Here is a 26,550-nt window from a genome sequence, read left to right on the forward strand (position 1 = left end):
GAAAAATATTAATCTTTGCGACGTCTTTTAGACATCTTAAATGACATCCTCGTAATGTCACTTAAATACAATTAGACTGGATTTTGCTATAGAATATTAACTTTTGTTCCAACAGAGATAAAAACTTGAACATTTCTTCTAGGCAAAGAGATTAACAATCCAAGACGTTCTCTCTCTTTCTCCAGCTTTGCATATTGTACAAGTAAGTCGATGCCACATGAGAGCGGATAAAGTTGTCTTTCGACGCGTCGCGCGTCCCTCCCGACCAGCGAGTCCTCGGACGAAACGAGAGGAGGATCACCGAGGATTGGACAAACAAGACTCCTCCCGCGTTATCTGCGCCCAACCTGCACCCACGCGTCGATTCACCAACGCCGTTCGTCGCGGGTTACGCAAGAGCGAGCAAGAACTGAAACGCGGTCGTCGCAAAGGGAGAGGAAGCGAGATGAGGACTTTTCCACACTCCCCCGCCGCATCATCCGTCTCCCCGCGACGGCAACCATGACCTCATCCCGGCCAACCCGTCTCTCTGACGAAGAGTTGCGTAAACTGACGTTAGTGGGGTGGACGATGACGCGCAATCGCATTTTGCACCGCATTGCATTGCATTGCATTGCATTGCAAGTAAATGTAAAGTCCAACTATGTGATTTGAATCCTTGCTGATCGCGATCGGTCCCAATATTACAACTTTTGACATAGTACATTGTATGATGATTGATTAAGATGTTACACTAATATCGTGAAAATAGAATCTCATAGAAATAAAAATGAGATTTCATCATTATTAGCTTGAATGATAGAAAGAAGGAAGTGGGAAGACTTTTACTTTAAAAGATAGGGAACAATTAGATTCTTCAATCTTTAAGTTTCCAATACACTATTTTTCACTAATCTGAAGCCTTAACAGCTTGATAGTTCATGGCTAGATCCTCCACTTCGTATCTGGTAAAAAAAAGAGTAATGCGTCGTTGGACAAGATATTTATCTCAATCGCCAAGAGAGATCCTCTACGCGAGCTTAGTTGCAGATGCCGAACTTTGAAAGCTCGTGTCGGTGACACGGTATCGGTACCGTTACTTATGCCTGCCGGCAATCGGCCGTACAATCGGATAGTATCTCTCTTGTTGTTCCTATTCGCCGCTTGACCAGTTCCCGAGTAACTTCGAACCTGTTCCATGAGTGTGCGCTTCTACCTGTTGCGCGCTCTCGCTATCTGGATACGCGTCGTGGCTTCTCGTAGAATCGTGGATGCACAGCGCGAAAACCCTTGTTATACGCACGAGTTCCCTCGACTTACGTAATCTTCATGCGTATTAAGAGTCCATAGTTACCTCCCTTTTCCATTAGATTTTTTATTCTTTTTTATTTTTCCTTTTGTCATTTTCCTTCCATTTTTATTTCGCTCAATATATAGACTTTAATGTAAGAAATATGGAGTTTAAACTTAACGGGAAAGAGATCTCAACGCATGTATGAAATATGCATATAAGATGTTATATTAATATAATATTAAAATATATAATATTTATATAATATTTATATAATATTTATATAACATAGTTATATTTTTTATATATTTTAAAATTGGAATTAGAATTAATATACACAGTCGTTTTTAAATTCGTTTTAAATCAAATCATTTCAAGTCATAAATATCACGACAATCTCGGAATAAAATCTGATCAGCTGATTTTGACGTCTGCTGTCACTCCACCTTATTACCTCGGCAAAGGGAACGGGAGCGATCGCTTGAGGAGTGACGAATCGTTAATGAGACCCGAAAGTATCTCGGACTCCTCGACTTTTAATTAGCTTTTCGCGAAAGCCAAGTCGCGGTAAAACGCGTAGAATAAGCGGACACGCGAACACGCATTTGCCCTGCTCCGGGGCACGTCGTAAACGGACGCTGCCTTAACGTTTATTTCGTGTTTAATTAACCGCCCATTACCTTCCACTCACATTCTCGTTAACGATCGGATCCGGTGAAATTAAATCTAGAAGACGAGAAAAACTTGTTGTGCGCGATATCTTGATGTGGCGATAAAAGTTACTACTCTTCTCTCTCTCTCCTTCGATCAAATAAGTGTTGTGTGTAAAATATATCGAGAAAATGCAGTAAAATGAAATATATTGGCGAATAATTCTATTTATAACGATCTCGAAACGATCATTATTTCCAAGTGTTTATGCCTCGAGTTATATTATTTACTATAAACAGGTTACAATATTTAGATGCCTATATAAAATGCAATTTGATACAGACGTGTTAATTATTAAAAAAACTAAAAATAACGAAGAGGATTACATTTAATGAAAAAAAAACTCCATTTGATGCTCATTAATTTTTTTTAAAGAATATAATGTTTACGTGCGCTTTTTCACAGAAAGATATCACGTTGGTGTGCTATTAAATCTTAATAGACTGCATTACAATTTCGAATGCACGTTGCATTTTGCATTCCTCCTGTGTTCAAGGGTATGCAATTATCGAACGCTGAGTCACATATTTGTAAATGCGTTAGGTAGAAAAAAAAATCGACAACATTCTCGGCAGCTTTGCCTTTTCCCACCCTACAACTTTTCACTTTCGCAATAATTATCTCAGTATCTTGACGCAATTGATACGTAAGTGTAACTTTTCGAATCGATGCATTCAAAGCTGAACGCTGGAACTGGGAAAAATTCTATTTTACAAGAGACATACATGTATATAAAGTATCCTAGACACGCGTAAAAAGCGTAAGCTGATAATTTACGCTTTAAATTCGCTCGGGACAAGATAAGAAATGGTTAATTAAATGCGCATTAATACAAATCTCTTGCATTCGTCAGAGGAGTTCTGAGTCAGCTTGTGTATATCTGTGAACGTGTGTGTGTGTGCGTGACTGTTGGGAGAGAAATTCTCGCGTGTGATGGTGAGATGGTGAGGCGGCAAGAAGTCGCGGAGAAAGAGAGAAACGTAGGAAGAGATCGCGCGCGAGCAGGTGGAGCCCCGAGGGAGGACGAGGGAGAGAGAGAGAGAGAGAGGAGGAAGAGAGAAACCGGGGGGGGGGGAGGCAGGGGGGAAAAATGCGAGAGCAAACTCCGCGCGCTCGCCGAGACTTATAAATAAATCTCGATCGCGTGGCTCTCCTCCCCACCTGGCTCGCGCGCAGCATCCCGGTTCTCCTGCCACAACAACCACACAACAACCTCTTCTTTCGCGCTTCCACGCCGCTCGATTTCACCTGAAAACCCTATGCATGCTACCGGCGCGCGTTAGCGCCGGATGCGAAGCGGATCGCCTCGATAACGCTTTCCTGTCACGTCGATTAACGTGTAATTAACGAATTCATTAAGTACGTGACGTATAAGGCTGCTATTGTCTCCCTCGGATCACCGAATCGCGATTTAGATTCGACGACGTGATTCACGAATATTCTGAATGAATTTCCTACAATTGTAGTATTTGTATAAAAATCATCCATAAACTTTGCGATTAATATTGTTAATTACTTTCTTAATTCAAGAGGGTAATATATTCAACTCTATCAGTTGAATGGTATTTCGGGTCGAGTGTATTTTCAGGAATGGTGAAAATGTGCGTAAAGAGGCTATTCGTGACGAGATAAATAAATGGATCTACGTGAAGGATCTTTCGCGGAATAAATAAGCCGCAAGATCTTCATAACCGATAATGAATTCTAAAACGACCGCGATACTCGATATTAAGAACGGTTGAATGCTCGGTGAGTACAATCATCATCAGCATCGGATGATTACCGCAAACGGATCGCCGGGAAAACTCGTTTGCCATCATAAGTGCAACCCTCTTTCTCGCCAAGGTTTGCATCAGGAGCGTTCTTTAGAAGCGCCTCATCTCTCTTCACGAGCGGAAACCTGTTCGGCTTCCCTCTTTGCGCTTTCCCATCCGAGGCGATTCTTGTCTCTCTCTTTCTTTCCCGGGAATCAATTATATATTTCTTTATTTTATTTGTTTAACGTTGCGCTAATCAACGCGAATCCGCGGATCGTCGAGGAACGCAGCCGGAGCTCGGGATCGAGATGTTGCAACCGCGACACAGGTTTCCTCTCTAACAAATTCATCTCTAATTGGGAAACTGTGTTGTCGCGATTAATTAATACCAGCATGAGAAATGTCCACGGTTTGTAATTCATTTATTCTTCAATTTGCATACGCGCGCGCGTCTGTCCAACTATATCGGATCGAGAGATAAATGTCCCCATTACGAATTCATACTTTATCAACGGTAATGATACATCTATACTTATTATTTGTGTAACGGTAATGCAAAGTGGCCGCTTATATCGCGACGTTTCACACGATCTATTATAAACAACAGTTAGGCATCAAAGAGAGACGCTTATAACGGACGGATATAATGCTTAAAAGAACTCTAATCTAGAACCTGACGATGTTACCGCGATGTACGAAAACTCTCTCGGCGTTAGATGAGACGCCACTCGAGATCTGCCGAGAAAGGGGAAGCCGAAGGAGGAGAGGCAGCGAAGAAGAAGCAGAGGAGAGAGATGAAGAGGGGAACAAATGGAGTAGGAACTGGTCTACGGCCTAAGTGTAAGAGTGACCGGTGTGGTACGAGTCGAGCCAGCAAACGGTGAAAGAAACATAGCCTTCATCGCAAGAATCATCGGAAGAACTATGAGAGTGCCAGATATTCTCTGAGCACCAGCTGTTACCTACGGATGAATGAATGAGCGAAGATGGCATTCTCGGTAAAAAGACGAAGGGAAGAAACGAAAACCAATGTGTGAGGAGCGCATCAATGAATCGCATCCCATAATTATTGTTACCCGCAATAAATTGTAGGTAATAAAGTTTGGTGCGAGAAATCCTAGAGACCTAACGTCACCGTCAACTTGTTCTTTCAGCTGTTATTGGAAGTCAAAGGATATTGTAATATTTCATAGGTGTAGAATCTAGCTTTTACTATTGTTTGGAAATGTGTTTTTATTTTTTCTTAATTTTTCAATATAAAAAATACTAAAAACCTATGCAATCTTCTAGCTCCTAATGCAATTTGCGACCAGTTTTAGCGATGATTGTAAAAGGTACAGAATCAGAAAAGATACCTAAAAAACCATCAGCCAAAAATTTAAAAGCAAAGAGAGAAATATCGAGGATGGGGCAGGAAAAGACGGAGATGCTTTTACTAGCTCGTGCATTTCAGTTGCAAGTGTAAGAGATGGCTGACTGGTGCGTGCCAGTCGTGTGGCAAGTCGTGCGGAAGAGAAGGGGTGAAAAGGAAGAGAGGAGGGAAAAGGATGCGAGAGGGGAGAGGGAGAAAGAGAGACGGGAAAACGGACGGATGGTAGTCGAAGCGCTGTCAACTGGTTCACTCGGCCACTCCTACGCATCAGCTGTTGGGACGATCACCGCGAAACCGTGTCTCTTACATAAGACGCTACATGTCCGTTCGAACACGAACATCGACACATGCGAGCCCGCGAATCAATTGTTCGACGACATGCAGGATTTGCGTGTCGATGCAAAAACGCGATACTTTGATCTAAAAATACGATCTGAAGGCGCGATCAAGTAAAGATAAAAGGTTGCGTCTAAAAAAATATTTTATCGGGTCCCGAAATTTCTCTATCCTCCAACAGCAATTTGCTAATAATATTTATAAAAGCAAATAAATGTCGAAATATTAATCGAAAAAATGTAGAGTTCTCTCTAATGTTTTTATTTTCTAATTTTTCAAGTGTACTCACCTTGTCTTTGTCACTTTTATTTATTTACGATTCGAACGATTCGAACGATCTTTATTCACAATTATTCTCACATATATATTTTATATCTCATGCATGTATGATTTTTAATTATGTATATCATGCTCACATGTTCCTCAAATCACGTAATAAATAAATAAATAAAAATAATGAATAAATACGTAAATAGATTTTTAACTTGCACAAACTCTCGGAGTGAAATACGTTTCACATCGATGCGTAAATCTTTTTTAGCCAACTACTTTCAATGAAAACTAGCGGTTAAATCCTTAATCCTTACAGTCGCGAAAAATGGCGTGCATAAAAATGTAACCATATTTCAGTCGGATGTGGTAACAAAACCGAGATTAAGAAATCAAGAGGGAATTGTATGTGACTTATAAAATATGTCATACGAGGCACATGATAATTAAAAATTGTGAATGTTAAAAATATAAAATACCTGTGAGGACAATTTTTAATATTGGAATTAAAAATGTGAATAAAGCTCGAATTGTAAATAGATAAAAATAAAGATAGCTTTTTAAAAATTGATACGGTTTCGCGGATACAGAAAATTATCGGAATTTGTCTGTTTTTAGATACGTAATTAATTATTAGGAAAATGTTCGTTTTGATTAAAAGACTGTCCTTTTTAACAAGTTAACGCAGAAACGAAAATAAATACCAAGTTTTCGCAACATTTTTGCAATCAAAATTTTTAAAACAATAAAAATTCCAAATCTAATAATTATTAATATTCAATAATTAATCCAATAATTATATAATATTGCATAGAATCTAGAATCTCAAATAGACCTAACTCAAAATTTGCGATGATACTGCTTTACAAAAATCCTGCAAATGCTATAGGATATTTTAAATCTTGTCAAGTGTCTTTGCGTCTCGCTGCGAACTTTGTATATTCAACTTTGCAAGAGTAGCGTGCTCTCTGCCTGCCACATTTCTGCTGCATACATTAATTTATGCAAATCGAAAATCGACTCGTTATCGATTTATGGGATCGGCGCGAACATGTCAACGTGTATATCTGCCCGTCTTATCGACGCTTCTTTCCCCGAGCTGGCGTATCGAGTATCTAGTGCCCACGCGCTCTCATCGAAGAGTCGACGCGCTTGTTGAAGTTGAGTCGATCGGAGCGAAAAAGGGCTAACATTGATTAAACCGGTTCGGGGAAAAAGAGCTGTCGAGCAACGAGTTTAGATTTAGCTAAAAGTGGACAATTTATTCAGCAAATGTCGCGAGGATAATAATCTGTATCGTAAAAAAATCTCGTAAAAAACTACGATCACACCAAAGATCGGTATCTTACATATAAATGTGTGTGTCGCGTGTGACGTTAGTTATATATAGAGAAAGATTAGCCAAGAGAAAAAGTGTACGTACCGAGAGGAGACTTTTAATCGAGCAATGTGTGACAGCAACGCGCGGATTAACGCTCGTCCTGCGCGAATGACAACAAGGCGACCGCGTGTCAACAACGGCGAGCTATAAAAAAACCGCCGCAAAAACAAACATTGAATTTTACGCGCTATTGTGTACGTGTCTCGTTGTCATTCACGCAGTAACTCGCGAGTGGCGAAGATGGTGCTCCTTCTTTTCGTGTCGTCGCCTTGTTCCTGGAGACGCCATCGTTTTGGATAAAAGAGGTAAGGTGAGGTAACGGTACAAGGGAAACGTCGAACACGATTATTTCCTATGATCGTTACAATTGATATGATTTTATCGGGCCGAATGATTGATTAGTGCGATAAGTGACGTGTAAAAATATCGCGGTGATTGAACTTGTTGAAGAGCTTGTTTTGCATATTATTTTGATATATTTCTTTAAAAAAGGAATTGAAATGGTAGGGAATGAGCGCACACAATTTTTTTATTGCGATATTTGTGGACGTTATTAAATAACTGTACTTTTATAAATATCTATGCGGATTTAAATATAATATTTTAGTTTGCGTTTTAAATTTTTCGATTTTCTATTTAAATGCAATTTACCCATCTCACCTTTGAATTAATAACTCAGAATAATACAAATTGAATCGGATAATTTAATTGAAAGCCATTATTATATCGATTGTATATTAATAATGTGTGTTTTTATTTTGTGAGATTAAACCGTTTAAATTTATTTAAGAATTAAATATATATATATAATACATATTTTGCCACATTTTTTTAAAATAGAATTTTAAAATATTTTTGTCGACATTTTTTCATTAAATATATGTTTAAAAAGCGCGAATGTGTGCAATAAATATCTTTTTTTTAAATTTATTTTTTGGATGAGATGTGATTATTTTTTATTTTATCTCGAGATATAATCGATTTTCGCAAATATATATTATATCAATCTGTATAAAATATTGGAAAAAGAAATTGAAGAATTAACATTTTTTATGATAATTTATATGAAAATTTGGATTTGTAGTGATACAGATACAATAATAAAAATTGTATTATTTATTGTTCTTGTAGAGTGCTTGATTTAAATTTAATTTTTATTTTTATATAATTATTATTATATTAAAAAAATAGATTAAATATTCATATTTGGAGTAATAAAGAAATTAACAATCTTCATAAACCCATCCCTTCGAAACGTATGCATTAAAAAAACACAATGATACAAATATTTAACTGGGAATATACATAATCATTTAACTATTCCATTTATTCTCTGTTTTTTGGTCAATAATTTTCTTCAATTAGTCAAAATAACAAACTATTTCGTAGAATAATCTTTTATAATTTCTTCATTATCTTTTTCGACAAATATTTACACACGTAATAAATAATATCGGAAATTAATTGCAAATAATTTCAAGTTTAGGACAATCTTATTTGAATATTTATTCAAACAAAATCTTGTAAATCTTGAAAAAAAAAGATGGAATAAAAGGACAAGGAGATATTTCCTTTGAAACATTTGAGAATTAATATACATATAATTGCGAAAAAGCGGTAAGAGGAAATACAATCGTTATTGGGAAATGTAGAGCGGATTCCAGGTATAGAAATTAATTCTGCCACGTGTAAGTAGAGGTACATACAATCAATAGATCAGAATCGCCGGAGACAGAACGGGTTTAAGAAAGGAAAATCTCGTTCGCCGCTAAACACGCATTAGTCACTGAATAATATGAAAATTATCGCGCACCAGAGAACGTGAATTTACGCTTGTCAATGAGATAATAATAACGAACATATATCACAAGTACATATGCGAGAGTTTGAAATGTCAATGGAAACTATGATAATATCCAATATGGAATAAAGGAAATAAAGAGTCTTAAAATAGCGAGGAAACGAACATTCTAATAATCACAAATAGAGATCCCCGATTTCCACATTTCTTTCCAATTATTTATCCGACACGAGTAAAAAACACGGGCTTGCGACAAAATGATTGACAAGAGCGTGGGATATCTGCGATCGATGCGGAATCCTCGCCAAAGTCGCACGGGACGCGGGAAGCGAGACGTTTTGCTCCTTCCGGGACGTTGGATCAAGAAGAGGTCTCATTTCGAGAGGCCTTTATGGGAGATTCCTGATTACTTGCACGTGTGCGTGAATGACACGCGTCTCGGGAAGTGCGCCTTTCCAGTATCCGCCGTTGATAACCGACGTCGAGATCCTCGGGGCCAAGGGAGGCGAAGGGAGAAGAGGTGACGCGCTCGTCGCGTAACGATGGCCACGCGAGAAAGGGCGAGTTACACGCGTTACATGGGTAGGCCTAGCAAGACTAGCCCAGGCTGGCGTGGCTAGTTTTTCCCGGGTATATCGTCGGAGAGGATGAATGAACCCAGCAATTTGTTAGGAGCGCGCTGCCGCTGCCGCTGCTCGGGTCCCATTATCTCCGCAATCTCTCTCTCGCCGAGAGAAACCAGAAGTCGCGGTCGAGTGGAAGGCGAGCGGAGCCTCCGGGGCCAGCCTCGACCATAATACGGCATAGGGGATTCTATAAGGCAAGATACGCGGCGCGTAATAAAATCGGGAAGAAACGCGAGTGCCTCGGAAGCGCGTCGCGCTTCCTCCCCCAGCCCCCCCCCCCGATGAAGAGCCGAGAGCCGCGTTCGCCACTTTGGAAGACGTATTACGAGAGAGCCACGCTCCCTGCAATTAATTCATAATTTATTACCCCTCTCCCCCGATCTCGCTTGGCATCTCTGCGCGATACTTGGTGCACGAATTAACGATTTAGCCGATTTATTTAATTGCTCTCTCGTCCCCGATGATCGTCACTCACACGCAATTACATGCGATAAAATACGTGCTAAAATATTCTTAAAATTAGGTATACGAAGAAATTTTCTAAACACACATAATTATTTAATAATTGATTTTAAATTTGAAAAATAATAAGAAGGTAATTGTTATATTATTAAAACGCGCTACAATTTGTTAAGATTAATAAAGACTGAGTATTTGGCAAAAACATTTTTTATTTGTTTAATTAATTAATTTTATCTGTTTAATTTATACGCAATACATTTATATGCGTACAATATCTTATATATTTTATTATATATAATTATTATATGTATTATTATATAATTGTTATATATAATTATTATATATTGTATTATTATTATATATAATTTATTACATATAATATATATCTAATATATTTTTTGTTTTTTTTTATTATTGTATATTTTATATACAAGTCTAAGATTTTCTATTTTTAATGATATCTCTCTCTCTCTCTCTCTCTCTCTCTCTCTTTGATATTTAAATATCGATATGGGATAATAGATATCAATAATGAAAGATATATAATAAAAATGATTCTCCATTATTTTCCTGTAACATTGTTTTCAAAATTCACCAGCATTTCATTCTGTTTCAAAATTCGCGAAGCTTATAATACACATTATTAAGCCATAATCATTATTCAATATCACTTATATCGCTCTCTCGCACAATAAAACGAGGAGAACGCGACGTGACAAATTCTTTATAAACACTTTCGTCAACTTTTACAGCGATTCTCCTTTGCATCCCGCCGCGATCCCTCATCTCGGTGGAGCAGGACTCCACTTTCGTTCGATTTAACTCTTTTTTTTCCCCCCTTTTTTCCATCTCCTGAAACTAAACGTCGATTCCGCCGTATAATTTGCGGGTATAGAAAATGCGAAGGAGAGCGCATCTCTTAGAGATCGCGCGCAGGCTGGATTTAAGAGGTAGGGCGAGCTCGTAACGTATATAAAGGGCGCAAGATAATCAATTACCCCGGCTACCGTCTTCCCGAGAGCAATAACATCGGCCGGCTGTTGCCCGTTTTCAGGTCGTGTACCTGTTGCAGCCGTGCGCGCGCGCGCGCACGTTTAATAGCATCCCCCTAATCGGCTACGCCCGATCGTAAGGAAGGGATCCCCGCCCCCTTTATACTTTTCCGAAGGACGAGGTAGATTCGAGCCGTCTCGAGCTAAACTTTATATTTTTTTTTGTCTCTCGAGACCGTTGGAGACCGTGTGAGCGAAATTTCAAGAGGAATTGCAACAGTCGGCGATTTTATTATTGTGTAATCGGGAATTTTAGATTGAGATATTAAGTGGTATCTGGGATGTTGCAGCGTCCATCGAATTATTTTAAGGATAATCACCGTCGCGCGATAAAATTCTTGTGTAAATTAACTTGTTTTTGCAAATTGTAGCGTTGTTAGTCATATGTTTAAGACTATCGCATATATATACCTGTTACTATTACGTATAAATTAATAATTCAAGGTAAAAAATATTGCAAAGTATTTTATTGAGCGAAGAAGAAAAATCAAGCAGCATAAGACACAATTATAATATATTTATCCGATTATGATTAAGCATTTAAAAAAATCGTCATAGATCAAATCTCTGCGAAGAATGTATAGTATACAGGGTGTTTCAGAAGAAATGGCCAGTATTCTAGGACATAATATATTACGCATAATTTTAAACAAGAAAATTTATATAAATAATCTTGAGAACGAAAACATTTATTAGCTCAACAAAATTAAATTCTATGAAATATTTATATATGAAATTTTAAGCTTGTAACAAATTTTCAAATAAATAAAAAATAAAATAAATTCTAAATTTTATTTTCAACTAAAATTTTATTATTTTAAATTTGATTTTTAATATAAATTTTTTTATTTTAAATTTAAAATTAAATTAAATTTAAATTAAAAACACACGTTTATATAAACTTTTTTGTTTAAAATGACGTGTACAATTATATCCTACAATATTGACCGTTCCTCCTGGAGGATCCTGCACTTCAAGGACGCGATTCGATCATCGTGGCACATTTCTTTCGTATCCCAAATCACAGAGTAACCTCTCAAGATCTCTCTCTCTCCCCGATAGTATCCGCAAACATATAACACGAGGAACGAGGAGGGTGTGGAAGAAGAGGGGGGCGGGCGACGGGGGGGAGGGAAAGAGAGTTCACGTCCCGATATATTAAGCTGGATATCCCGCAGCGGACGTTAAGAGGCTCGAAATGGCGAATAAATGTTGGATCGTAAAACGGTCGGCGAGGCGCGGTGAGCCGTATCTTCCAAGGGGTAATAGCGCGTGTGATACGCAACGTACGCGTGTAGTCCTGGCCGTTCCTCCGTCCATCCCCCCCGCCCCCTCCCTCCGCGCTCTCTCTCTCTCTCTCTCGCGTTTCTCGCGATAATATAACCGTGTACACCGTGTATATCGTGAACGCCGAGCGATGTAGCGGAGCTACCGAGTGTGTAGCTGCGAAATATGCGTGCTGTTATTACGGAACGGGGAGCGCGGCGATGCTAATCGACCGCTAAACTCTTTTGTCTCCCTCCCGGTCCCTCGCGTTTCTTTCCCCGGCGATAGTAAAGTTGGAATGTAAGAAACGATAGCGGGTCATCGTCGTTGCTTAGATTCTATTTTTAGCGGAGAATAAGCGTAAAGAAAAAAAAAAAAGAAAAAAAAAACACGAAGGATACAAGTCTGTTCTCTTTCCCGTAGTCTTGCTAATAATTTTGTAATATTAATTATTTTTCATACACTTAATTTTCGCAAGAACAAGCTTTCTTCCTCTCTCTCGATTATTTTCGATACATATTTCTTTTAATTTAAATTAACGGATGCGACATTATTACATTTTATTCGCTTCGAATTAGAGAAACGCGAAGAGAGCGAAGATAAAGGGGAGGAGGCAAGAGGAAATGGTACGATAGAGCGAAACGAAGACGAAGTAGAAACGAGCTACGGGGGCTGAAGAGAAGAGGAGGAGGGAAGAGGGGGAGGGGGGGGGGACAGAGAAGGGAGGAGACGAGGAATACCCTCGGGCTCGGCAGCATGATTACGAGCCGCAATTATGTCTCCGCCGGCTGCCGGCCACGTAGAGGTCGTCGGGTACAGTAGATCACGAAAGTTTCTCGGGGAACGTGTTTGCTCGCCTTCTTTTTTTTTTTCTCCACATTAGAATAGCAGGAAGCGCACCATTTTTCGGAACAATTCCTCGAGATATTCTTCGCGACAGGGAAAAGTTTCCCCTCGCTTCTCTCGCATCTTCAAGTATTTTTAAAAATTTAGACAGACATGAAAAATAATCCTCCCTAAAAAATATCCCCCTCTCTCTCTCTTTGTATATTTAAAAATATTTTTTATACATATATTTTGAAAAATATTAACGCTAAATTTATCAATCTTATTATAGAATAATTATAAATTTATAAATTATAAATATTACAAATTTATTAATCTTATTAATCTTATTATAAAATGCTTATGATAATTAAGAGCTTGAGAGAGAAAGAGGGAGAGGGGGGATGTTAAAAAGCCGCGCACTGTGTGATTCACACTTCCTCTCACTTCATCTTGCGCTATTAATTCCTCCTGTCTAGTCGGCAGGAAGCAGTTGATCTTATGCTTAATCACGTTCCTGGGAGACGGAAGTTTCTTTCCCATAATCTGATTCGATTTAGTCGGCCGTTCCTATCACATGCCACGTGTTTGATTTGCAATTTTCTGACAAAAAAAATAAGTAACACAGTCTTTTTTAAAAATGCTTTGCACGCGTTTCTAAATTTTCGCTGCAGTTTCATTCCATCTGTTCACTCGATACCGGGGGTTCGAGAGAAAAACATGTTATCGGGAGAATTTATATAGCCTGCAAAAACATTTTCCAAGGGCGCGTTGACCGATGCTCTTGATGGGACAAACATATCGCTCCCTTTCGATATCTTCGATCAAGTGCTACAGCTTGTTGCAGCCACTGTACCGAACGTAGATCCCGGGAAAGGGTCGGAGAAAGAGAAAGAGAGAGAGAGAGAGAGAGAGAGAGAGAGAGAGAAAGAGAGAGGGGTGATCGAGCGAGTGGCCGCGAGCAGGTAAAACGAAGCGGTGTGCGGAACAGACCTGTAGGGAGACGAGCAGATGGCGGAGAAGGGGAGAACGTAAGTTGGTGCAAGAGAAAGAGAAAGAGAGAGAAACACGCGCATCGAGGAAAAAATACGCTGAACCGGAATAAAAAAAATATAGGTGAGAGAGACATGAAGGTTGGCACATGTGGCGTAATGTTGATCGAGGAGCGAGAGAAAGCTACGCGGGAATTTTGACAACAAAACGGAATATCGCCGGACGAGAAATTACGGGATGGAATAGGATCATGAAGATGGACGGATAAACAACGAGTACGGAGTGGAATTACGAGAGGGAACAAGAGGAAAAGGAAAAGGAGAAGGAGCGCGAGAGGGCGATGGGAGAGCGGAAGGAGCGAGAGGGAAGTTAAGTGCGGAGAAATGAGCGCATGCAGCGCAACAAGAAGGAGGAATGATTAGGGAAAAGAGAGCAAGAAGAGAGAGAGCGCGTAGTTGTAGTGGCCTAGGGTGAGGAATTGCGGGAGCGGAAGAGAAGGACGAGGAGGGGGAGGAGGAGGAGGTAGAAACAGGTGCTAGAGAGAACCTCGCGAGAGAGAAAGAGAGAGAGAGAGAGATATGGAAGATGAAGAGAGACGGAGGGGGACGGGAGACAAGAAAAGATAAACCGACCGGCTAACATGTGCCAGGAGAACGGTGAGGGAGAGAGGGGACGGGGGGAGGCAGGGAAGGACGGTGGGGTGGAACGGACCCACCGTGAGGCACGTTCCCACGATCTCATGAATGAACTCGCGTGGCTACTCGCCTCCGTGGTGGGGTGTACGCGCTCACCTTGCTCTGCCGTCTTTCCACAGCCAAGGCGAGAGAGAGAAAGAGAGAGAGAGATGGGGAGGGGGGGGGAGGGGGCGATGAACGGACAGGGAATGAATTTCGAACGGCGGCTACGCAGGGTGAAGAACCCTGGATCGACGCAAATCGAGCAAGAATCGATGTCTCGATTAAATAAGAAAAAAAAAATAAAGAAATTGGACGGATAAAAATGAGAGAGCAATCCCTCATTTTTATTCGAAAAATGAGGGAGAGCAATCCCTTATTTTTATTCGAAAAATGAGGGAGAGCAATTCCTTATTTTTATCCGAAAAATGAGGGAGAGCAATCCCTTATTTTTATCCGAAAAATGAGGGAGAGCAATCCCTTATTTTTATCCGAAAAATGAGGGAGAGCAATCCCTTATTTTTATCCGAAAAAAATGAGGGAGAGCAATTCCTTATTTTTATACGAAAAATGAGGGAGAGCAATCCCTCATTTTTATCCGAAAAATGAGGGATTGCTTTCTCTCATTTTTCGGATAAAAATAAGGAATTGCTCTCCCTCATTTTTATTCGATAAATAAAAATGAGAGAGGCAATCTGTTGAGTTTCTTTTTCTTTATATTTAATCGAGATTTTCATCGATCAAGGGATTACTCTCTTTCATTTTCATCCATTAAATAAATATTTAGTATATTTTTATGGACTGTTGGAGACAGATATATTCATAATTGCCTGACCAGAAATCAAAAGACAAATGGCCGTTTATAAAATTACTTATACAAGTGTAGTTATGTGAAGGAAATTATTTGTCTAAAAATACTGAAAGATAAATATAGAATTTATATCAAACGTCAAGTGAAAGAAAAAGAAACTTGTCTCAATAAATATGATGCGTCTGAATAAAAACATATTTTCCATAACAAATATGATTTTCCTGGTTTGATAACTAGAGTTTTAAAAATCATGCGTGATGCTTGCGATTTCTAAATTAAGAAATAGACTTTTGCATTCACTTTTATCACAAATTTTACACATAAAAACAATTTAATTATGTGATCTGATTGACCTGGAAAATAGATGAGTCTAGTATAATTATACTGATGTGATACATCGTATATTATCTGCCTCAACTCTGCTAATAATTCAAAATGGAGTTTGGATAGACTTGAAGCTAGCCACTTGATATCCAAGCCATTCATATATATATTCATGATCATGATAAGACTTATTATATCGGGCTATTAATCTTTCGATACAATTGTTTTGACTTGCCCAATAGTATCACGATATACCGTGAATAATGGACATAATTTTTACCTTGGATTCAACGGCGTGGAAACAGGCGTGTTGGATTTATCCGTATCAATTCGGGAAGCCATTTTCGTAACCTCGCTGCCGGGCTTTGGCTCGGAACCGTTAGGGGCCGATAATTGCCGACACCGGATCGGTGCCGCAGTCGATCGAGATAAACCGGCTCGCGTCGAATCACGTGAGAAAAACAGGAAAGGCAAAGGAGGTATCGCCTCGATTACGAGTTCCTGGTCCACCCCCTTTCGTTCTCCCGGTTTCTCGCGATCGTAACCGAGTCGCGTGGCGCCACGTGACGTCACAACCTGTTGCCATCCACTGACCTCTGCCACTCGTTCGCTCCGTCTCCCTTCCTCCCCCTCACCACCGTTCCCCAGCGTTGATATCCCGAGACACGCTTGCGATTCAAATCGAAATCTTTTCCCCTGAGATAATAATACGAGAGTTTCGATGATTTAGACAATCCTCGAAGAATTTTTGCCAAAATTTATTGCGAGGGTACATTAAAAAGAGATGGAAAATTACTCGCTTAATTTGATAAAAATATTTAATTTTTATTGGTTAATCAATTTATTCGCTAAATTTCTATTATCAAGTTATTTTTTTGTTGATTACTTTATGATTGTAAATTTGTTATGTTATAGGCATCTATTGATTAATTAATATTATTATACTTTAAAAGGACCTCCTGTGCATTTATTTTTAATAAATAAATAAATAAATAAAAATAATAAAATAAAATAAATAAAATAAAAATAAATAAAATAAATAGAATAAATAAAATGAATAAACATAAATAAAATAAATTAAAGTAAATAATATTTTAATATCTACTTACCGAAAAGTATCAAAGTCATTATTGCAGACGATAATTTTTTTCAAGACTTTGAGGGTGGAAAGAGGAGACAGCCTCTTTCCACCCTCAAAGTCTTGAAAAAAATAAATAAAATAAATAAAATCGACTTTGAAATTTCCATCGCGAATTATGCGCACCCTTCCCGATTCGGAGCAGTTTCCTATTTTATTCACGGTGGATAAATTGCGCCAATGTATCCGTAGCCCCATCTATCGATAATCTATCGAAGCCACGGAGCGACGACGTTCGATAAACGCGCCGGTAGAGGGAGACACTCGCGCCGATCGGACTCACCCGTCCCTATTCATACATGCAAAGTATCAATGGCAGGCGTTCTTTATTTTTCACGAGCGCGATACTATCTTTAATCTCGCTCGATACACACTCGCGAGACCCACCGGGTACAATTATAAACCGTCTCGATGGTTTAAAACGAGAGAAATGAAATTATTCGATGCGCGAGGTCTTTTCGACGCGTCTCTTTTAAACCTGCTAAATTCACGGGACAGATGCTCTTTTCATATCAATTTGGAAATAATGACTCATTATAATAATCTTGACGCGATATCGAATAATTCTTTTTAAACGAGAGGAGAGAGACAACAATCGAGTAGTTGAATCGGAATAGTTTGTAAAAACTGTCAAATTTTTCGACTCAATTAATCTTGTCCGTGTAATAAAAATACGCAGAGATAATAATAAATCAGATAATTGGATTTTTTGATTTTACAATCGAATACGTGATTACAGAAATATACCTGAGAATCTGTGACATCTTTTTTATTATTATTATTATTATTATTATCGAATCGTGCAAAGAATGCCATTGACGTTCTCAATTGCATCACGGAATTATTTTGCGAGAAACTGTCGGATTTTCCCCGCGACAACAAGATCGATATACATGTTGCATCGGTCGGAGAAAAGATAAAACGGACCTACCCAAGTCACTTGAATCGTGTGGGGTCAACATCGATTCGACAAACAATATCGAACGAGAGAGACGGACGAGAATCTCGTTTAAATCGTTATTATATTTTTATCGTTCTCTCTCTGCTCAAGACAGCGCGTTTATTGGTTCAATTGGTATTTAACCGTTTGAATTCATGTAAAAATAGAAAGATAAGAGAAGCGAAGACACACAATAAAATCGAGTCCTCTTCAGGATCGTTAAAATGTATCGTGCAAATAGATTTCTCGTAAATAAAAAACAATCTACGAGGAAATATATTTAAAAAAAATGATAAAAGATATACAAATTCGGTAGCGAATGTGACATAGAATTAATAAAATAAATAATTCGATTTTTCACATTAAATCTTTTTTTTTTATTGAATATCGAGATATGAGGCAGAAAATTATATTCGAGAAAAGATTTATAATAAAATTGACAATCGAGCCCTTCTGAGAATCTTCAAAATTTATCATGCCAGTAGTTTTTCCCCTTAAATAAAAACAATGTACGAGAAAATGTATAAAAAATGATAAAAGATGCATAAATATATTCGGCAGAAAATGCGACATGGAATTACTAAAATAAATGCTTCCACGTTAAATTCCGTCTTTTCATCGAGTATCGAAGCATGGCGGCGGAAAATTATATTCGGGAGAAGAAAGATAAGAAATAAAAATACATAAAAGTTTATAATCGAATCTCTTTGAGATCCTTCAAAATTTGTCACGTAAAAATAGAAAGACAAGAAACGAAAACATGATAAAATGTAGAATCGTGGCCTCTGGAGAATCCTCGAAATTTAATATGCAAATAATGTTTTCCCTGTAAATAAAAAAAATATATAATATAAGGAAAAAAATGATAAAAAAAAATCACAAATATATTCAGCAGCAAGAGTGACACGGAGTTAAAATAAATAGTTGCACGTTAAATAATTCCTTTTGAAAGGAATTCTCCCTTTGAAAGATGTTTCTCATTGAATATCGAAGGATGCGGCGGAAAATTATATTCGGGGAAAAACAGGACCTCGGGACACATCCCTCGAGATGAGACAAACAACCGGTCGCTCTCAAGATTGCGTCTTCCAAGGCAGGTTCGCAGCATCTGTTAAAGGAAGAAAGCCAGGCCCCGGCCGGGAATCGTTCGACAGGTCCGTCCAGAAAGGCCACGCGGGGGTTGGGAGGGTTTGTTTCAAACTGCAAATCGCCATCGCTGACGTGGCGATCGGGGACGTGAGAACCGTATCCGCGTCTGGTCTCGGTTAGGTAGGTAAGCAAAGCGACCCCGAGAGAGAGAAAGAGAGAGAAAATAAAGGGGGAAGACGGTAGCATGAATGTAGCGGGAGGGAGGGGGAGCTCGACCGCACGCACAGCTGCGGTTACGCATTTCGCGCGATGTACACTAAGCGTCATAAATACTTCTCGGCGCCCTGGACATTTCCATCTAGATGTTTATAAAAGGGATTAATAAAAAAAAAAAGAAAAAACCAGCGCTTTTCTTGTACATCTTATCATCAGAGGGAGGGAGAGACATGTGCGTTGCACGCTTCGAGAGTGAATGGAAGAGTCGTTCCGTGGAGACTCGAGACTGAGAAATGAACAGAATTCGTCTATAAAAATTTTTGATATATTTTTACAAATTTTAAATATATTTAAAAATAAATTTAGATTAAAAAATTTTTTATATATTTACCATAGAAGAAAGAGAGGAGAGACGTCGATGTTCTCTCGAGGGCGGGATTTTCTTCGGGTAATCTATTTATAAAGATACGATACGCGTTCGAGGAATACGCGTATCCATAATAAATCATTTCTGGTGGCGTTTGTGGCGCCTAATGTGCCGACTGGCTGGCGACTTTTCTCTCGCCGAAAAGAATCTTTTCGCCCACCCCCGTTTAACGCGTCGTCTCTCGTCAAATCCCCTGCAGGTACGAAACTTTGCAAAATTTTCTTGCCTCGCTCGAGGGTCTCCCTTTTCCAACAACACTCAAAGCAAACTCGGGTTCGCATGCGTCACGACTTATTTATTTATTTTTTGCAATCCCTGTCGCTCCGAGATCTCTCGGAGTATTTATTGATTGAATTTGACGAGCTCACTAGGATGATGGTCATAAAATCTGCGTGGGAGTTATTACAACTCTGGAATAAAAAAATTCGCGCGATTTCAAGATGCATATATTGGATGCGTATCTCTTTGTTTTATAAATAAAATCTCGCGCGTAAGGAAAACTTATAAAGTGTTGAAAAATATATGGGAGAAAACCCAGAGGTTTTTTTTATTTGTTTACTCTCATACGTCTCGCATAAAAATTTATGTAAATTTCACTTTACGTTTGACTCGGAGATATACGTGGCGATGTCGATTTACAACGATTTAACGCACAGAGGCACGAGACAAAAAGATAAGGAATATACGCGGCTGCGGGGCGGGACCTTTTACCAAGTCGGAGCACGTAATTTAACGAGCTTCGATCATCCGGTGTCGATTTGGCTGCGGAATAAATGGGAGACATTGGCTCTTGTACTCGGGACTGGCCACGACGGAGAAAATTTTTTTTCAACAAATAATTAAAGCTTATATGATTGTCACAATAAATATATGTAAATGAGGAAATAAATGAGAAAATATGCGAGAGACAAGACATCGATGAATCTCGAAATAAAATTTTTATATCAAAAACCCTTGTTTCCAATATCGGATTTTCTTTAACGAATTAAAGTTTATATAATTGTTATATAATTATTATTGTTATGTAACAAAGTTATGTATATGAGGAAATAGATAAGAAAATGTACGAGAGAAAAAAATTTCGATATCGCAAAGTTTTCCTCGCGAAACATGAGTTAGAAATCTGGAAATAAAATATTTTGATAATCTATCAAGAGTTTTTCATCCGTTTCCAGTATCAGCAGAAAACGTTTCAGTTTAAAAGCAATTTTATCTAATAATAATAATAATTTTTTCGCTTCGTACGTTAATTAAAAAGTTTATGCGCTAAAAGATATGAAAAGAGAAAAACAACACATGCACGAGCCACTCATGCTCTGAACCAATTAAGATGCAATTGAGATACGAGAGGCAACTTGTACATTAATGTAAAATATTATTACATTATTTCGCAAACACGAGAGCTCAAAACGTCGAATTACACGTACACATATATGTGTGCGTAAGGATTTGTATATTTGACTATTTTTAGCGATCTTTAAATAGGCACCTCTCGTATTTAAGCATTGTTAAGGATAGTATCGTGCGCGCGGTGTGACTAAACTTTCCTCCAAGTTCCTTGGCCCGACGTGCTGCTCGCCACGGAATTCGAATTCATATTTATGAGACGACATATCTTTACGAGCACGCGCGCGCGAGAGCCGGAATTTATCATAGCGTTGCATTCGTGACACGGTGTACGATGGACGGTCGCATGAGAGGCGCAAAGCAAATCTCGCCATCGCGTCAATGTCAAGATAGACAATGGCTATTTGCATAAAACATTATCTACCTACCGTCTGTCATCTATGGCAGCGTGTTGTAAGCAAAGATCGAACGTTCGATCGTCGGACAATAGTGTTGGGGATTGTTATGAAAAAAGTGCGTGAAAAGTATAGATTATGTCCGCGTAAATATAAAATGAGAAACTCAACCAATCGACATGGCAATATATTTCATATGTTTTTTAATGCGCTTCTCCCTTTTAATGCGCTCCCCCGCTTAATATTGTATATTACATCAAATATTAATATTTTATATTAATTATTAAAATGTTATATAACATATTATATTAATATTATATTAATGTTATATAACATATTATATTAATATTATATTAATATTATATAAATATTATATTAATATTATATATTATATTAATATAATATTAATATTTATATAATATTATATTATATTAATATTTATATAATATTATGTATTATAAAATTTACTTGATGTCATATATTGCAAAAATGTATGCTTTTTAAAAATACTTATCATGTCGACTGTGATAAGAGAGTTTTGAAAAAAATTTGACGTTTGTAAATTTATGAGGGAATTTTAAAGGCGTAAAAATCGATAAATCAATTATATCTTACACGAGTGTCGTAAATAAGTTGCTGCCTGTGTCTCGTTTTTAGTCGTGTGTTTCGCGGACTAGACGATTACGTCATGTGATAGTCATGTGTCGAACTAATATTCGTAGTCGTTAACAATGGGCATTTGCGATTTAACGCGTGCGATCAAGTATTGGTATGCGAGTGGCAATGAATTCATCTCGAGTATTTATTGGCTGCTTATAACGATCCCTTTATTCGCGGGTCTCTCGATAAGTGCCACATATACACGGTGTCGCATGGTTGACGCGCGCCGAAAGTTAAATAACACGCGTAATAAATCGGTTAATTACATGTGTGATTTATCCGCTCAAGTCGTTTTATTATACGGTCGTTATTACGATATAATCTCTCTTGTACTATCCAATTGAAACCCCACGCTCGTATTTACACAGTGTTGCTTATGTTCTAATTGCCAGGTGCGTGGGATACGCGTTTCCAACTTATAGATGGATTTTTTTAAACGCCTAATATTCCTGACCGGCGTCGTTCTTCCACTTCAAGTAATGGCAGAGAAGAAGTATAAAGATTTTTTTAATTTGTAGCGTTTAATGTATACAGGGTGTTCAAGGAAAAGAAGTAAAATATTTTAAGGAGATTTAACATGTCCCAAAATGTATAAAAAATATTAAAGGGCCTGAGATATTTTTATTTTTCTTTTTCCTGATATTTTTCTTTTTATTTATTAATCGTTAAAAAATAAAAACAATTAGAATCTAAAAAACAAAAATATCAAAAAATACAAATATCTTAAAAATCGATTTATTTGCGGACTCTGTTTATTAAGACTTTTCGATTTATTTTCCTTAAAATATTTTATCCTCTTTTCTAAACACCCCGTATAACACGACTGATAATTGCAATGTTAAAAATTCAAAAAATATTTTCAAGATCTCTTAAAGATGTATTTAAATTTATTTAATATAGACAGACAAAAATAAAATGTCTCACGTATCGCGTAAGTGATAACATTATGATTATTTAAATAACAATGACTAAAGATTATTTGAGCAATAAACACAATTTTTAGAAAATTAAAATATCCCTCTCACGTGTAATATTATTAATTCAGATGTGCAAGAGAGAAAAAGAAGGTGGTAAATTTGAAAATTCGGGCAGGTATAAAATAATTTTAATGTGTCTCCAATAAAAAATTTTTATAAATATTATTTTTTATATTTACAAAACTAACATTATTTTTTTTAATATAAAAATATTAAAAAATATATATACTCCATATCTTTCGGTTATTCAAATGTCCCACACATACTTTCTCTCTCTCCTATAAATATCTGTTTTATTTCTCTCTCTCTCATTTATTTCTTTATAAATTTTTCAAGCTTATCGATTAATATAATAATACATAATATATAATCAATTACCAAGAAAAATTGACAAGGTTTCGTTATCGCAATTTAAAGAACACAATTGTTATCCGTCTGTCTCGGAGAGATACAATAAACCTAAATATTTATAAAAATCAGACATATGCGTCTCGGTTGTCGCGAGCTTAGTCGTTGAGAAAAAAAGCGCAGAATCACTGAAAAAATTCTCATGCCCCCTCAAAGTCGAATAAGAGCGGATAAATGGGTGGGGGACGCGTCCGACGCGTACGTGCAGCCTCATACACGTATCCGAAAGAGAATGGAAGGCGGGGGCGTTCAGTGGGGGGGCTTTAATGAGGATGCTGCTGATTATCCAATTCGTAAATTCTCGCTACATTTTGATCGTGCACGACGAGCCGCGAGTAACAAGGATGACTCGCACTTGCCACTCGACACGATACAATCGTCCTAGAAAACTCCGATTTCCAACGTGACAAAAGTCGCTTCTCTCCTCTTTTATCGGGACTTATTAATTAATTTAATTAATTAATTTATTCCAATATCTTATCGAAATGACGGACGCGACGCTAGAATTTTTGCGAGAAATATCGTCGAGATTTTATTACGCATTTCTTGATCCGCGAATAAAATTTGCAACATTTTCTCTCGGTTATTGAGAGATTAATTAAGATTAATTATGTCCTAGTATTTATCAATTGTGCATGAAATGCGTGTAAAATACTCTCTCGATACTATTTTAAAAAAAGTACATTAATTCTCGAAAAAATGCACGTAATATTGAAATATTTAATAAATATGTTTTTTCTAAATATAATACATGTGGGTGGGTAAAACTTACATTTATACTGCTTATAAAAGGTATTCATATATTGAGAAAAAAATAATATAGATTAAAAATATATATATTACTTTGTTATCGTTAAAGTAACATAACTTTTAAACATATACATACATATTATCGATAATATATAATCTCTCGATTAATATTAATCTTTTAATTAGCGAGAAGAAAATGATATTTATTCGTAAATTGAAATTAATGCGTAAGCAAATATTTTAAAAAGTCAAAATAAAATTATTAAATTATTTCAAAAAATCATTAAAATAGTTTAGAATAATTAATTTTTTTTACATTAAAAATATAATAAATATTTGACCACGTATATTCCACTTGATATAGTACATTATAGTGCGATACGACTTTTAATTGAACAAATATACGCGTAAGTACGGCACTCTTAGTGCTCGTATTATGCAAGCGTCATCGGATGTAAGTGTACCTTTAAGTGTCGGGATCCAACGTTAACATAACACTATATCGGAATCATAGTCGCTCTCGTATTTCAAGAGGCGACTTCGAAAGAGCTGATTTCACTTTTCCTCGCATTATCACTTTGTCCCTTTATCATTCCGAGAAACCGTGTTCATATTTCTTTATGTTATAATTAAAATAAACAGAGATAAAAATACTGTACAATCTTGCAGTTTTCGCGCAAAGGAATTGGAACTTAAAAAAGTCTTTTTTTATTTATTAAAGACTACAAAATATTCATGTGTATATCGCGTTTCTTAGCTTTTAAACTTGGCAAAAAATCATTCCACGCTTGCGAGTGACCGCTCAATGGGAATATTAAACCAGACTATTACGTATTGTCTGGGCAAATAGTCTCGTAAAATTTTCTCACGCCGTTGGCACGTGCTATTAGCAACACATAAAATACGTAACGAGCAAGAATTACAAAAAATTATCATATGAAATCGAGCAAAAGTTCCATTAAAAAGTGCTAAATACTTCAGATTGATTCAGCACCTTCGATAAATCATGGAAAGGTATTTTAGAAAAATATTTTTTTATAAAGTATTTTTAAAAATTCCAAATAAATAAATAAATAAAATATTCAATAATCTTTTTATATTAATTTAAACACATTCAAATAAATTTGAATAATAAAATGCTGAATAATAAATTTAAATAATATTGAAATATCAGAAATAATGAATTAAAAAAATACTGAAATATAATAAATAATGAATTTAAAAAATACTGAAATATAATAAATTTAATAAAAAATAAATAAAATAATAAAATATTAAAAAATGTAATAAAATATTGAATATTAAATATTGAATATTAAAATAGTGAATATTATTAGAAGCTACTATGACACTTTTGCGTGCAAATTGTGCCGTTTAAAAATGATGTTTCGACTCCGAGAGGGCAATTTTGGAAACATCGAGACACTAAAACATAAAGAGACTCACCTAAAGAGCTTTCCGGATCGGAGAGGTCCGAGACGGAGGGTACCTTCTGCATCGAGGTGTCTCTACCGGGGAGAGTCGGCACCAGACCCTCTTCTTCGGCATCGGAGAACATCTCTTGTTTCAACAACTTTGTCATTATCGTCAGTATCCCGGTTCCATCGGTACGATTGGGAAACAGAAACAGGGGCGTGCTTCGGACATCGCGCTAGTAAATAAAAATACATGTTATTAACTCGCGCAGCCGACACACATACGCACGTCGTTCGCGTTTTTATCTGCTTGAAAAAAAAGGAAAAAAAAAAAACCTTGCCGCGATAAATACCACATATCTTTTTACGCTAATGTGGCAACAACAAGATTTTTATCGCGTTGGCCGATCGTTCATAACATCCTTATCCGAAATTGTCTCGAGTACACTAAACGTCGGTTCGATGTAAAAGGAACAAAGTTCGGGAAACTTGACTCGAAAGAAAGTCGAGCGACGAATAGTAAGCGAGGCAAATTAAAGGAATAACGATCGGGGGCTGCTCTCGACGAGGAGGAAGCGGCGTGCATCACTCGTCGAGGAAGAATGGAATAAAGAATGGAAGGGGACGCGGAGTCCGGGGCGGAAAAAGAATGGAAAGAGAGAGAGAGAGAGAGAGAGAGAGAGAAAGAGAGAGAGAGAATGCTCGTGCCGGCGATATATAGTCACGACTCGTTTGACCTTCGTCATGAAAGACTCGGAGTTGAATGAAACGCTCGTCGCCAAGTCGAGTGACGTAACGATGCGCGTGTCGTGATCTAGTACTACGAGGAATCAATGAACGTGACTCGTACGGAAGAA

General features: G+C 37.3%; 1 protein-coding gene across 5 annotated transcripts in view; it reads right to left on the minus strand.

Moving 5' to 3' along the window:
* Nucleotides 1-26,550, minus strand: part of Pnt (ETS transcription factor pointed) — a 115,982-nt gene that overhangs the window by 73,587 nt on the left and 15,845 nt on the right. For all 5 annotated transcript variants that reach the window (XM_083079601.1, XM_083079599.1, XM_083079602.1 and 2 more), the window contains one exon: nucleotides 25,725-25,929. In XM_083079601.1, the coding sequence (XP_082935727.1) occupies nucleotides 25,725-25,929 (205 nt within the window). The remainder of the gene's footprint in view (nucleotides 1-25,724; nucleotides 25,930-26,550) is intronic.

This window comes from Camponotus vicinus, unplaced genomic scaffold (genome assembly GCF_025532165.1).
Source record: "Camponotus vicinus isolate PSW18456_S1 unplaced genomic scaffold, iyCamVici1.0 SCAF_10, whole genome shotgun sequence".
Taxonomy (NCBI): domain Eukaryota; kingdom Metazoa; phylum Arthropoda; class Insecta; order Hymenoptera; family Formicidae; genus Camponotus; species Camponotus vicinus.